Genomic DNA, 15,036 nt, shown 5'->3' with positions numbered 1-15,036 from the left:
TGTGAGTTTCCCATCCTCCACTGCATGGTTGTCCTCCATGGATGTGAGTTTCCCATCCTCCACTGCATGGTTGTCCTCCATGGATGTGAGTTTCCCATCATCCACTGTATGGTTGTCCTCCATGGATGTGAGTTTCCCATCATCCACTGCATGGTTGTCCTCCATGGATGTGAGTTTCCCATCCTCCACTGCATGGTTGTCCTTCATGGATGTGAGTTTCCCATCCTCCACTGCATGGTTGTCCTCCATGGATGTGAGTTTCCCATCCTCCACTGCATGGTTGTCCTCCATGGATGTGAGTTTCCCATCATCCACTGTATGGTTGTCCTCCATGGATGTGAGTTTCCCATCATCCACTGCCCGATTGTCCTCCATGGATGTGAGTTTCCCATCCTCCACTGCATGGTTGTCCTTCATGGATGTGAGTTTCCCATCCTCCACTGCATGGTTGTCCTCCATGGATGTGAGTTTCCCATCCTCCACTGCATGGTTGTCCTCCATGGATGTGAGTTTCCCATCCTCCACTGCATGGTTGTCCTCCATGGATTCAGGTTTCCTGTCCTTCACTGCATGGTTGTCCTCCATGGATGTGAGTACAGAGTGTGAAGCAGACATCACCAATGACTCTGATCATCACACTGCATTTGACACCTAACAAAAACAAAAACAAAAATCATAATAATGTTATCGGACTAATATAGCACTGTTCAGTGCTACAACACAGATACAATCTAAACAGCAGAATTGAATCAGACAAAAATCATAAGACAGAATGAAACAAAAGACAAAAAGAACATAAACAATTCTGACAAAGGGAAGCAATTGGAGCTTATTCAAGGAGAACAAATACTGGCATCGAGGAATTATGAGCCAGGAAAGATGCATCGAAAAATATAAACACACCACAAACACAGCTTGACTCCAACATGGTTGAAAGTTAGTGGTATGGTTGACAGAAAATTTTAGTCTTTAGCGCTTTGTGTCTAATAGGAGCTCCAGTTATAAGAAAACCAATGCAGAGCGATTTGGGACAGGCCTCCTTAAAAAAAAAAAAATCAGCTCCTAATGGAGAAAGCATCATTTCTTTACAACCTTGGGCGACACCAACAGACCTAACAAACTGGTTAAGAAGGCCGGCTCCATCATTGGTTGCAAACTGGACAGCCTGGAAAAGGTGGTGGAGAGGAGGACGCTGAGGAAACTATTATCCATACTGGATAATCCTGACCACCCTCTCCACCACCTGCTGCGGGGACAGCGGAGCACTTTCTCCAAAAGACTCCTCCAGCTCCGCTGTCACAAGGACAGATAAAGGAGATCATTCCTGCCCACTGCAATAAGACTGTACAATAACTCACCTCTGGCAAAATCCAACACACAACAATAACACCGTTGGTTGTCTGTTTTCTTGTTTGTTTAAATCTTTGCACTATTGTTTAGTTAGTTTTAATTTAATTATTCTATTTTATTGTATATACTGTGCATTTTTATATTTAATATTTTTTACTGTTGTTTTATTGCTTTCCTATACCTATAATGCTGCTGTAGCGGAAAAAAAATTCCTTGTGGGATTAATAAAGTAACTATCTATCTATCTATCTATCTATCTACATGTGGTCCTTTGATGAGCTGATGGGGACATCTTCACCCATGTGGGGAAAATGTAAAACGTCAATTTATACACTCTAACTGACATGACAACAAATATAAAAGCTTATTTATTTCTTATATGTGACCTAAAGTGTGTTATTTCAATTGAAAATAGGCATACATCTTAAATGAAAATAACCCCATTCTTCAATATATCATACGAGTAAACACTTTTTTTTTTACATTAATAAACAGTTACAAAAAACGCTGTCAGGTCAGTTGAAGCTAAATTTAGCTCAATAATTTCCTGTTTTCAGTCTGAGAAAAGTGGACTTCGTCTTTATACGTGGGGCTACAAGACCATTTTGGTTTCACTGACCAATCGGCTTCCTGATGAAGAAATGGAAGAGAGACAGGCCTGTATTTAAAGTCGGGACGAAAACACTCAAAATAATAAAACACGGGCACGAAAACCGTTCTGCCGAGGCAACCCAAATGAAATCATCTTTATCACACGACAAGCCGCGAAAGGTTACCGGTGTTGTTGTTGTCCAGCCCCCACACCGCTTCCTAGTCACACCAGCACACAGATGCTGCAGCCGAAAGGTGTTAAATCAGCCGAACGAGAGCTAAAAATGGGTTTTCACCGGCATGTTTACAAAATAAACTCCAACCTGTTTTCCGCATAACTATTTCCCCCTTTAAATAAAAAAAAATAAAATAAAAAAAAAGGGCAAGTAGAGAATTTAAGTTGTAAGACCGCGGCGCTTTCTTCTTCACACACCGCAGGAAGGAGGAGGGCCGCCCGCTCCACCGCTCACCAAGTTGGAAAAGTTGCAGGTTTCACCAAAGCCTCACCTTTCGGCGTCGGTTGAACGCCTCGTGCTCCGCGGAAGCGACACAATAACAACGTCACCGGGCCAAAGCTTCAACAACTGTTGCACGTCGTCTTCGTCGTTCAAAGGGCCTCGGCGAATCCCTCGAACAGAAACACAAACTGGGAAATGGAGACCGAGAAGCCACGCCGCCGTGCTCGCATCGACCGACCCGAAAGTGCACGCAGAGGAGCCAAAGCGCATGCACAGTATCACCCCCCTCCACCCCTTTTCAATGGCGCGTGATTCCCGGGCCGACAGCGCGAGGGAAGCGGGAGTCCGCCACCATCCCGGAGATTTTTGTTGTTGTTGTTGTTGTTGTTGTTGTTCCCACCTCGAGCTCAGTCCGTGTGCGGATGAGGACAACTCTCTGCAAGTTTGTGCAGAATTGTTTCCGATGCGTAAGAGACTGTGTGATACTTTCTGTCTTCCTGTGTATTTCCTCGACCTTTTCGATCACAGTTCCATTCTCACCCCCTCTGAATCTCACACACACACACACACACACACTCCTCTGTGCCTCTCTCTCTTCCACACACACACACACACACACACACACACACACACACACACACATCCGTGCTTTCGGGCTGTGACGTAACACGTTCACGATGGCGGTTGAGCTCCAGTAGCCAATGCGCAAGCTCTCTCGGGACGATTTTTACCGGACTGTTATTTTATCATGGTCTCAGTGACCTGAAATAAATAATAATTTAAAAAAAAATAAAAAAAAAATACCAAGCTCACTGCCGATAAAAAAAAAAAAAAGTTGTTTTAAAGCATTGAGTTTTCAGTGTAGTTTCAGTGCGATAATTATTCAACAAGCGTCTAAATCAATCGATTTTGTTTGTCCGACAAAGTACACACAACAAAGCTTCGTTTCTGGCACAAAATGGTGGCGCGGCTTTGCAGTTTAAAAAGACATATTTAACCAAATAAAATCCTGCCTTTTATTGTACGCTACAAGAAGTTCGCTTGTTAGGCGGTGTTGGTTTCAATTGTGTTTTGAAGCTCAAGTCTTTACCGGAGAAAAAAAAAAAAAAAAAAAAAGGAAAACACAAGTCTAACGTAGCTCAATTGTAGCCCAGCCTCACAAGAGGGTCAAATTAATACCGAATATAATCGTGAATCCCACGTAAGAATAAAGAGAACATACTTGCTCTGTCAGTTATTAAGCAGTACTGCCGATCTGTAGTTTTTAATTTTATTTTCTCATCTTTGTGGTTTGCAGCTGGACTTGAATAGCCTCAATATGGATCCCTTTGATTGTTTTATGTCATTTATGTATTTAACAGAATTAACCTCCTGCCAGCATCAAAGTCAAACTAACGCGCATTAATGTCCAGATGTGACAGAAAGAATCCTATTTTGTAAAGTGAAATAAGGCATAAAGTGGTTTTAATATTCATATTTCTGAATGGACGGTGTGGGGGGAGGGGGGGTTGGGTTAATAGCCAGAAGTAATAAATAAACGGATAAACCAATAAATGAATGTGGCGAGTAATCATCACAGCTATACGCTTGTATATTATTACGGATAGCTATGGATTTAATGCCAAAGGATATTTTCAGTTGTGATCCTGTGGCTCCTCTTTTTCTCACTTGTGGCTCGAGAACAACAGCAAAATAACAAACGACCCGACTTTCCTTTTGCTTTTCCTTTTTTTTTTCAGCTACAACAGCGTCGGCGTGTGTTTCAGCCTACAGCCTACTAGATTTTTTTTTATTTTTTAAAAAGGGAAGAAATTAATATGAAAAGTATTTCGCCATTGACCGAACGGGGCGGGGTCTAACAAGGACGAGGAAGTGGGAAAACAGCCCACAGGAGACTGTACTCATCCTTTGTGTTCCACGTGGAAATCTCGTGGCGATGTGCTGCACCCCTGCTGAGGAGCTCCTCACGTCCGCCATAAACACGTGTGCTGTGTGTAAAAGCTGGGCTGCTTTTAAAAATTCTTAACGCAATGTATCTAACCTATATTTAATCGGGAGCAACGAACTTTGAACGGCTTTTATTTGCTACACGTGGCTTATCAAGACACTACACACAATCAATTAGGACAAAGAATTGCCTGAGTGCCAAATCTAACATGAAATTACATTAAGAGCCACTTTCTCGGTTTCCCCAGTAACCATGAATGTGCCCAGAATAGACAATTTAATATGCATTAAACAATAAAGTATTTATTGTGCAAATAAATTAAATATTGTATTTTGTTTTATTTAAAGGATGATCGTGCAGAAAATTCCAGGGTTACAACTATCTGCAGACATGCAGGAGCTGCAATGCCAGCAGGGTCATAACTTGTTTAAAACAGGCAACATCCATCATTTTGTTAGTTTTTAAATTTTTAGTGATTTTCCACATTAAGTGAATTTTTAATCAAACTTTTTTTTGGTAAAACTTTAACTTGTGACATAAATCCCAAAATTGTTTGTGCAAACTTTCTAAACTATAAATATTTATCAAGTGTGTCTTTTTTTGAATGTAAGGCTACACAAAAGAATTATCGGCATGTACTGACAAAAAAAAAATTGTGATGTCACTGAATGTAAAATCAGCGGTGGCAGCGCAGACAATGAGCAGTGCACAGACTTTGTTTGGCCTTTGTGAGTTCTGCCACAACTGTCAAACCCAGTTGAAAATTATTATGAACAGGCATAATATTTAGTCTATCATCACCATTTTAAAACCAGTTAAGTACAGATGCCTTTGAATTGACACTGTGGTCCTGATCTGTAGCTGAACAGAGATTTACATGTTGTCAGGATTACAGAATAAACGCTAAATTAAGATGTCAAGACAGTGAAACCAAGTCTTCACAATGCAGCCAGACTCCTCGGTTTATAAGAGACACTCACAACCTGCTATTTACACATCTGTAGCATTTTATCTGTGTAAAGTATAATTGAAGCAGTATGTACATTTATTGTAAGGCATGCCAGTAAAGAAATGTTACACATTTTATATATGTATTGTCTTTCATTACTAACAATTTAAAAGGCATATTTAATCCTATATCAACAGAGATTGGTCACCATCAGATTAAATGGGCTACCATGTCTAATATGTAACCGATGTCTGCTAAATTTCACTTTCAGCAGGGGCCAGTGAGTGTTACAAAGCCCAAGTTTTACTCATGTCAAAACATAATCAATACATGTATTTAAATTTTATAAACTGGTGACTTTGCTGTTTTTTTTGTAACATGGTACAAGGAACAGAGTTGCTTGTTCCCTCAGTTTATCGTGCCATAAACACAGACCATGTTGGTGTGTGCACAAGACTGTAATGATCACATTACAAATATAGCTGTCATGTGAGGAACTGCATTGAAAAAAAAGGGCAATTTGTGAGTTTTTAAAGCTTTTTAGATTGACCTCCTCCTATTGCAAAGCTGTTCTGAAAGCCACCATCTTCTTTTTCCTCTGAATTCAGTGTAGCAATATAACATTATTGTCGATATTTAGTGATAAAAAGCATTTTTATTTGACTGCTGAAATGCAGTGTGTTTCAATTTATCACTAAAAAGAAAGGCTCAGCACAAAATCTCATCCACAGAAAAGCTTTACACTACTTTTTTTTGAAGTTTTTAAAAGAGAACAGGTTATTTCCTACCCCGTACACATACGGACTGATGGATGTATAGGAAGTTGAGATAAATAACTCAATTTCAACCCACATGGGAAAATCAGTTGTGCTAAAGATCCATTGGAAGATCAGGTAGAGGGTCCAGTCTACCTGGAACAATGCCATGGCTGCCAGCACAGCTAACGTGCTCCGCTGCAGCTTCGGATTTCGAGTCTTCCTGCCCAGCTGGTTTGACCCGCTCACACTAACCACCGGTGTCACCATCCTCCTTTGGCTCAGTAGCACTGACAGGATGAGCCAGCTGGTGATTGTGACGATGATCAGGGGCAGCAGGTAGCACACCAGGATGAACAAGTATTTGTATATCCAGTTGAGCATGGGACAGTCATCTTTGCTACACTGAAAGAAGTCTGGAAGGCAGCTGCTGCTGTTTCTGGTAAAGTTTTTCCCAGAGTCTTGAGGGTTCAAAACAAAGATGGGGAGAGTGGTCAGCGTGGAGAGCATCACACAAACCCCAATCAACATCCAGGCTGATCTGATGCTGTCCATGTATATCGGGAGGTTGACCCTCTTGTCGACATCTCTCAGCTTCTGGTAGCGGTAGATGCTGATGAGAGCTGTGAAGAAGATGCTGGCAACTTCACCAGACACAGAAATGAACTTCAGCAAGCGACACGACCCAGTGCTGATGCTGGTGGAAGAAGTCTGAAGGATGACAAGATCGTAGATGTTTATGATGACAATTTCCACCAAGTTGGCTGTAGCCAGTCCGAGGAGAAACAACTCAAACGACTTAATTCGGGAGAACTTGGTCTGAATGATGGAAAGGATGAGAAATACGTTACCCACAAGTCCAATGCAAGAAACAAAGATTCTGAAGCCAAGGAGGCTCACCATCAAATCATCCATTGTGCACAAAAATCTGTCGCTTCTGTGTTCCTACCAAAGAACGAAGTTGAGATATGACTTTCCAGAATGGAGCAAAGGTTGTAACCTGTTTCGTCTCTCCCTGATTTGCCGCATCACTGACCAGACACCTGTTGTTATCAAGTTCTCAAAGATGGCAAAAATCTAGATCAGTGATTGGCTGTGCTCATTAGAGAGAAAGGAAAACAAGGGGGGGCTGGAAACCCTGAAGGCTGGGAGTCATTAAAGTTTTACCTCTGAGCTTTTCAAGGCTTCATCTTGAGACCAAGTTAGTATCTGACTTAAAGCCAAGACATGTTTTTCCACTGGTCAGCATCATCCCAAGCAATTAAAACGAGAGCTCATTTATATCCTCTGACATTGTGTTCTCCCCTTGGTATTTGTCATTTCGTGGTTAAAGTGGCACTTTTGAATTACAAAACACACCAAAAAAAACAACTTAATTGCATCCTTTTTAACATCTCCCTTATTATGCTCCTCGTAAGCAGTTACAATCTGTGCTGTTACATTTCTGCAATTATTTGGAAATATTAAGAGATGCAAAAATATTGGGGAAAGGTCAAAAGGCCTTTTACTTGCACAGGAAATTAAAATACATAACATACATAATGATATAATAAACGCTAGATCAGATCAAGAGTTGTATTGGAAATGGTTTGACCCTGATTAACACAGCAGCAGTGATATGCTGATAATATGCACCTTATTTCTTATGCTATATGTGTGTGTGTGTGTGTGTGTGTGTGTGTGTGTGTGTGTGTGTGTGTGTGTGTGTGTGTGTGTGTGTGTGTGTGTGTGTGTGTGTGTGTGTGTGTGTGTTTGTGAGTGCGTGCGTGCGTGCGTGCGTGCGTGTGTGCGTGCATGTGTGTGTGTGCACGCGCGCACGTGTTTCTGTGTGTGTGTAACAATCGCTTACTGGTATTTATTCCGAAAACCTGACCTATTCAGAAAGCAGATGTTTGCTTCTGAACCTTCATGCAGCCCCACTTGTGTCTTTAAATGAATGTACTGGTGCACACTTCCTGTTTCAGAGTAAAAGGATCACGACACCAATATGTTTTGAGGGAAAGAACTGCACATTACTGCAAATGTAGTCAGTCAGGGAAACCAGTATGATGACGTTTGGACAAAAACTCACTGGTTAACCTCTTTCTCACAAGAAGTGCACTTAAGTTAAACTCTTCGCTTTTACTGTGGAGAGTTGAAGTATCAAGAAAAAGAATGTCGTCGATAATGCTGTACGCCACTCTTTGTGTGCGTTGGACAAACAGAGGAAAAGATATAATGGGACAGGGGCTTCTGGACCCTGCTGTTGTCACAGGACCAGTTCATGTTCCAACTCGTCTCTTTTCATGTTTCGTGCTCTGTCTAGTTAGCAGTCGTTCTCTTTAACCAAGCACTGCATCCTGATTCAGCTTAATTGTGAATCCCACAGTGTCCGTGTAATTAAGGCTAAGCCCTACACTGGCAGCAAATGGGTAAACTCAGTGCTACGTAATGTGCCTGGACAGCTTAGGAGGTTGCAGTCTTTTAGAACCATCCAATAATTATTGATCAGAGGCTTGATCAGAATGCATCAATTACTTTACTTTTTTTATTTCACATAAACTCCTCTGTAAAAGTTTTTTTTTTTTTTTAAATTGGTTGCATGTAATAATAATTGCACTTGTTTATTTTTAGTTAGGCTATATGCAACATAAAAGGAAGTTTCAACAAGGAAGGTGTTGTTTTGCATCCCAAAGCAAAACATTATTGTTATTTCAGTCTAATTCTGTAAAATGAGAGGGGGTTTCCACAAATCCTAATCCATTGTCTTTTTTATATTTTGTATAAATATTCACTGGATTGAATTTGGCCGAAACCCCCGCTGTGTCCTCCGTTATTACACTGACACATCACAGATATATGCTTTGAATTGGCATCATAAAAAGTGTTTTACTTGTAGCACATAAACATATCTGCAGCCACACTTGTACAGCAACTTTGTAAAGCTGCTAGAACAATGTTTTAGCCAAATTTTTATACTGACATACTAATCATGACAATGCCATATTTAGCAGATAGAACATTAACATGTATTCCTTTGTTTAGTGTGTTAGCATGCTAACAGTTGCTCATTTCCACTTGGCACAGTTCACTTTTTGTCACTGTTATTACTAAAAGAAACAGGCTTCTCCCCCCATGACAAGAAAACTCACTGCTATGAAACAGGCCATTTCAGTCTTTTTATTTATTCAAGGTGGAAACTAAGCCTTGGCCTACCGAGGACAGAAAGACCTGACTTGCACATGACCTTGATCATTTAAAATCAGAGCCAAAATTTGTTATGGTATGCTCAACTTGGACTTGAGCCGCACTACCTCAGCTACAGTGGTGTGAAAAAGTGTTTTGCCCCCTTCCTGATTTCCAATTTTTTTGCATGTCTGTCACACTTAAATGTTTCAGATTATCAAACAAATTTAAATATTAGTCAAAGATAACACAAGTAAACACAAAATGCAGTTTTTAAATGAAGGTTTTTATTATTAAGGGAGAAAAAAAAAATCCAAACCCACATGGCCCTGTGTGAAAAAGTGTTTGCCCCCTCCTGTTAAAACATAACTGTGGTTTATCACACCTGAGTTCAATTTCTCTAGCCACACCCAGGCCTGATTACTGCCACACCTGTTCTCAATCAAGAAATCACTTAAATAGGACCTGCCTGACAAAGTGAAGTAGACCAAAAGATCCTCAAAAGATAGACATCATGCCGAGATCCAAAGAAATTCAGGAACAAATGAGAAAGAAAGTAATTGAGATCTATCAGTCTGGAAAAGGTTATAAAGCCATTTCTAAAGCTTCATCATACCAACAGTAAAATATGGTGGTGGTGGTGTGATGGTCTGGGGCTGTTTTGCTGCTTCAGGACCTGGAAGACTTGCTGTGATAAATGGAACCATGAATTCTACTGTCTACCAAAAAATCCTGAAGGAGAATGTCCGGCCATCTGTTCGTGACCTCAAGCTGAAGCCAACTTGGGTTCTGCAGCAGGACAATGATCCAAAACACACCAGCGAGTCCAGCTCTGAATGGCTGAAGAAAAACAAAATGAAGACTTTGGAGTGGCCTCGTCAAAGTCCTGACCTGAATCCTATTGAGATGCTGTGGCATGACCTTAAAAAGGCGGTTTGTGCTGGAAAACCCTCCAATGTGGCTGAATTACAACAACTCTGCAAAGATGAGTGGGCCAAAATTCCTCCACAGCTATAAAATACTCATTGCAAGTTATCGCAAACGCTTGATTGCAGTTGTTGCTGCTAAGGGTGGCCCAACCGGTTATTAGGTTTAGGGGGCAAACACTTTTTCACACAGGGCCATGTGGGTTTGGATTGTTTTTCTCCCTTAATAATAAAAACCTTCATTTAAAAACTGCATTTTGTGTTTACTTGTGTTGTCTTGGACTAATATTTAAATTTGTATGATGATCTGAAACATTTAAGTGTGACAAACATGCAAAAAAATAGGAAATCAGGACGGGGGCAAACACTTTTTCACACCACTGTACAATCCCGCATAAAATGTCATTAAAATGTTAATATGCAGGAGCTCCGGCAATCTAAATGCATCATTTGCCAATCACTTTGTAAAGCTACTGTACAAGAAGTAATTGCTTGGTGGAAGAATTGCATTTAATTACCAGTTAATGAAAAAAAGAGATGTGTTTGACACTTGGGATGAACTCTTCACTAATAAAAAAAATCACTTATATGTGGAGTTAATTATGGGTGAGAAATGGGTATAGAAGAGACCGACAAACACAAACATGTCTGATTGACTTGGACATTTCCTCAGGAGGAATATGAGAAGAAGGGCATCTTTTCTTCCATTTTAGTTTTTTACACGTTTTATAATTCCACACAAGACTTTAAAATTAAGTCTCACAAGAAGCATAGTGGAAATATGTTTTCTGCCATGTTTCAATTGGACCATCAGGGTTCAGACTCCCGGCACCAACATTAATAAGCATTCAGACTGTTTTTTTAATTGCCATGCTTTGGTCATATACAGAGAGAAAAACAGACAAGTTAAATCTTCATGGGGTCAATGAGGGCATCCTATTATTACACTGTCATTGCAATCCAAGGGCAATCAAAGCATCTCTTAGGGGGCCTCAGAAAATTGTTGTTGGGGCTCACATGTTGCAAAATCTAGTCACTGGTTCTCTTGAGTGTCAGATAGTTTCAGGCAATTTAAATGCATCTTTATTCAGGAATATGAGGTACCCCATGAGCATGTTAAAAACTAAAATGAAATCTTAAAAATATTTTGAAAAAGCCCCTCTGAAGGTCAAGGACAACAGACAAGGGGATACGATTAATGCAGGAGCCTCTTTAGTTGAATTTCTTTTCTATGGTGCAAATTAAAAATGTTCTATTTCACATTATTTGATTGGATTTTTTGTAGTTCATTTAATTAAATATATTTCTAATTTACAACCAGAGAACCTGGGGGTTCGCAGACCCGTTGGAGTCTGGGTCTCCAAGTCAGTTGCCTGCTTTTGTTGTTTGATAATAGAACAGCAATTTGCTCAATCAATGCTTGATTTGCCAAGCCTACCTAGTTTGTTAGCTGTATTAAATGTCAAATGTCATTAAATGTTGGCGGTAAATTAAAACGTAGAAATGTAGTTTATGAACAATATTTACTTCCTGAGCTCCATTTTCCCCCCTGTGTTTGTTCAAATGGATGATGATGAGGTTGTTTGTCACTTTTCTGTATCTGACAGTAATGAACAAATTTTTTTGTGGGTCTGCCATGTTGTCTGTTTGTGAACTCTTTTAACTAGGAAGTGGGATGATCCTAAATGGGAACTTTCCCATTTCCCAGCTATCTAAATGTACGTTAAATGCGGGCCTGGAACAGCAAGCTAACATTAGCACCACTCCGAGCAGCGAAGAGCCTGTTAATAAAATGTTTGCATCAGTTAAACCAGCAGTTTAGTTTAACCCGAGCACCTTCTGTAAGCTTGTAAACATCTTATTATTTATGAATAAAAGTGTTGTTTGTCCTTAACATGTCTAGCACCTGCTGAATGTATGCTCTCATCAAATATTCAATCAAATAATACAACCTACTTGTGTTTCTTACAAAATGTGGAATTCATATGAGAAAATCACCACAGGTCACCAAATGCTGCAACTTCTTGTATCCATTTCAAATGAAAAGCCCTCTAGGGTTTCATACACATTCCTGTTAGATGGTTTTGACCTTATGTTATTGCCCTAATAACTGAAATGGTTGTCCACTTGACTAAATAGAATTATGTTGAGAACACAAAAAAAAGAGTGCAATACATGAGAATAAGCTGATATTACCACTGGGCACTTTTTTTTTTTTTTTAAAAAAAAATGTTTTCAAGCCTTATTATTTAATGAAGTGTAGGCTAAGTAAATCCTTGACTAAGGGGCTATGTAATGAATATGGAAAAATAAATGAAATGGTTTATCGTGAATCCAATTTGGGCTGGACCCAGGTTGGAGTCATACTTGCAACCCCCGGCAAAGAGCCCTTGCAGTCACCACAGCAAAGGTTTTCCCACTTATGGGCCCACTTGTTTGTACTCGGGTGCTTCCAGGCTGCCTGACACTCATCACCATGTCCAATTAATGCCACAGCGCATCCTTCCAAGAAAGTTAAGGAGGTGGATCCATTAAGACAACCCCCTGCCTGCAGTTACGCGTGGATACCCCTTTAAAAGACTCACCATGTTGCTATCACATGCTTCAGCACAAAAAGTAGGATGTTCTTCTTGTTGTTATGTAAAACACATTTGTTACTTGTATTTATAAACGAGCTTGGAGAGACTTTTGCGGAGAATTTCTTCACTTTGTATGGCAGGAGGGGGGGGCTCAGCCCACCCAGTCTGTCAGCGCTGCAGTCAGTCAGTCATGTTGGTGCCGCTAGTTGTTGTGCAGTGTAGCAACACACCGACTGGTGCGCAAACTGAAAGCTGCGTGCAGTGTTAATTCCAAGTGACGGATATAAGCGACGTGTGTGTGTGTGTGTGCGTGTGTGTGTGTGTGCGTGTGTGTGTGTGTGTGTGTGTGTGTGCGTGTGCGCGGGGCGACCGACTCTATCTCCAGCAGAAAACACTCCAGGCTTGCAGCCGTGTCGGCGTCGGAAGAGTGGATGGGATAGAAAACAGACCGAGCGAACCCTGCTCGTCTCGGAAAGGAGTGTTGGCTCTTTTCTTAGCGTGAACAGAGTTGTTTGCTCCGTCTATTTCCTCGTCTCGCCGATCCGAAAAGGGGTTCCCTCGAGTGGAGTGGCGAATCGTCGGCGACATTCGTGCTTATTTTCCGCCACTTGCAGTCGGATGAGGCTGACTTGTCTCACCTAGCAATCCGGTGGGAGAGAGAGGCGAAAAAAAAAGAAGGTGCCCTGACTGGCTCCTCACGCCAGCGAAAATTAAGACCAGGTAGTGCCTGCCTGCCTGCCCGCCACACGGACCTCCAGCACGTTACGGTAAGTAGCGGCTGCTCCACGTTATCTTTACTCTCCGAGCTTTCTGTTTTTATTCAGGCAGAGTCAGGCTCGCATGGCCAGCTCGCCTCTTTTTGGGTATGTTTTTTTTTTTTTAGTCATGTCTGGAGGACGTTGCACAGGCAGCTAATGGCCATGATGATGGAGGAGATTCCCAGGGAGTGGTACTCAGTTGGACTGGCCGTGCAGTGTGTGTGTGTGTGTGTGTGTGTGTGTGTTACCATAGCCCCCCTCCTCTCCGCCACCTCCAGCACCAGTAGCAGCCACCAAAGTGTAATGCCAAGCGATAATGTGTCCGCGGAATAGACTCCACCAAGGTCAATGGTAGGGACACTGTAGCCTGTGAGCTCACTAATATTATAGTGATCTGGAGGGATGCGCGATGTGTTCACCTGGATGGTGCCACTGCGTGTGTGTGTGTGTGTGTGTGTGTGTACAAAGAGAGAGGGTGGGTGGGTGGGGGGGCGTGCGTGGCTGTGTGTGCGCGCGCATGATGGGTTACAAACTTTATGGTAGGCCTGCATGCGCCTGTGGCATTTCTTGGGCTGTAATTTCCTCGTTGCGTGTGATTCATATTTGAGCCTTTTAACGGGCCACTTTGGATTGAACCGAAAATAATCAAATCGGCCACTCTAAACTCAGAGAGAGAGGGACACAACACAACACAGTGGGTTTAAAAAAAAAAAAAAAATTATCCCGAGAGTGTTGCTGCTCCGCTCAGGTGAATGGAGAGGCCTCGCAAACGCCATAGCAATCAGCCCACATCCCAGTTTGCCAGTCAGGGCAATGAGCTCATAACGGATGATGCTATTATGACATCACAGATAAACCTCCCGAGGACTGGGTTGTCAGTGAACGATCTTCAGCACTGTTGAGAACTGTCCAAGAGAAAAGCAGCAGAAGAGCTTCACCGAGTAAATTAGGATTCTATTCACCAGTTCTTTTTTGACAGAAATAAAACCTAGATTAAGTTGCTCTGGCTTTGCGTATGGAATGACAATTTATAATATTTACATATATATATATATAACCTGACAGGAATCTGGAAAATCCAGTTGAAATTCGGGGTGGATACGGCCCTCATATAATATCCTAACGTATTTCTGCCTGAGCAATATTCTTGACAAATGACAAAATACTGAAAATTGTTTGATTCAATTTCAAATTAGTGTGATAGTTTTATATGCCAGCAACAGTTTGCCTTAAAGTACCCAGTAAAAAATAACAGGACAGTGGTGTTTATGTACATCTGATCTTTCACACTACTGAAGTTGTTCCCCCTTTGGGCAGTAACTCTTCCTCTGTGGATATGCTTTCATCCATAGGCTACATCTGGTTGCTGTGAGTAAGTTACACATGTAACATCAACAAGTTGAAATATTGCATTACCCATATTATTGTGAACAATATGACATGTCCAGTTCAAACATAATGATTGTTTAATAGAAGTTGAAATCCTTGATCCTTATTTCAACTTACTATTGATTTTGCAATACACAGGCCCACTTTCAACATTAGATTAGAGCATCA

At 41.2% G+C, this 15,036-nt stretch overlaps 2 protein-coding genes across 2 annotated transcripts in view; one reads left to right on the top strand and one right to left on the bottom strand.

The window, feature by feature from the left end:
* The window catches only part of LOC138631349 (bromo adjacent homology domain-containing 1 protein), a 100,896-nt gene that overhangs the window by 63,882 nt on the left and 21,978 nt on the right, over nt 1–15,036 (top strand). Inside the window, exon 2 of the mRNA XM_069716210.1 lies at nt 13,447–13,488. The gene's annotated coding sequence lies outside the window, so the exon portion shown is untranslated. The remainder of the gene's footprint in view (nt 1–13,446; nt 13,489–15,036) is intronic.
* Nucleotides 6,040–6,966, bottom strand: ora6 (olfactory receptor class A related 6). The gene has a single exon (XM_069716171.1). The coding sequence runs from the start codon at nt 6,964–6,966 to the stop codon at nt 6,040–6,042; it is 927 nt and encodes a 308-aa protein (XP_069572272.1).

This window comes from Brachyistius frenatus, unplaced genomic scaffold (assembly GCF_029030835.1).
Source record: "Brachyistius frenatus isolate BFR_SWC_R1_liver_20210118 unplaced genomic scaffold, ASM2903083v1 Contig_153, whole genome shotgun sequence".
NCBI classification, from domain to species: Eukaryota; Metazoa; Chordata; class Actinopteri; family Embiotocidae; genus Brachyistius; species Brachyistius frenatus.
This window is presented reverse-complemented; position numbering and strand designations above follow the sequence as displayed.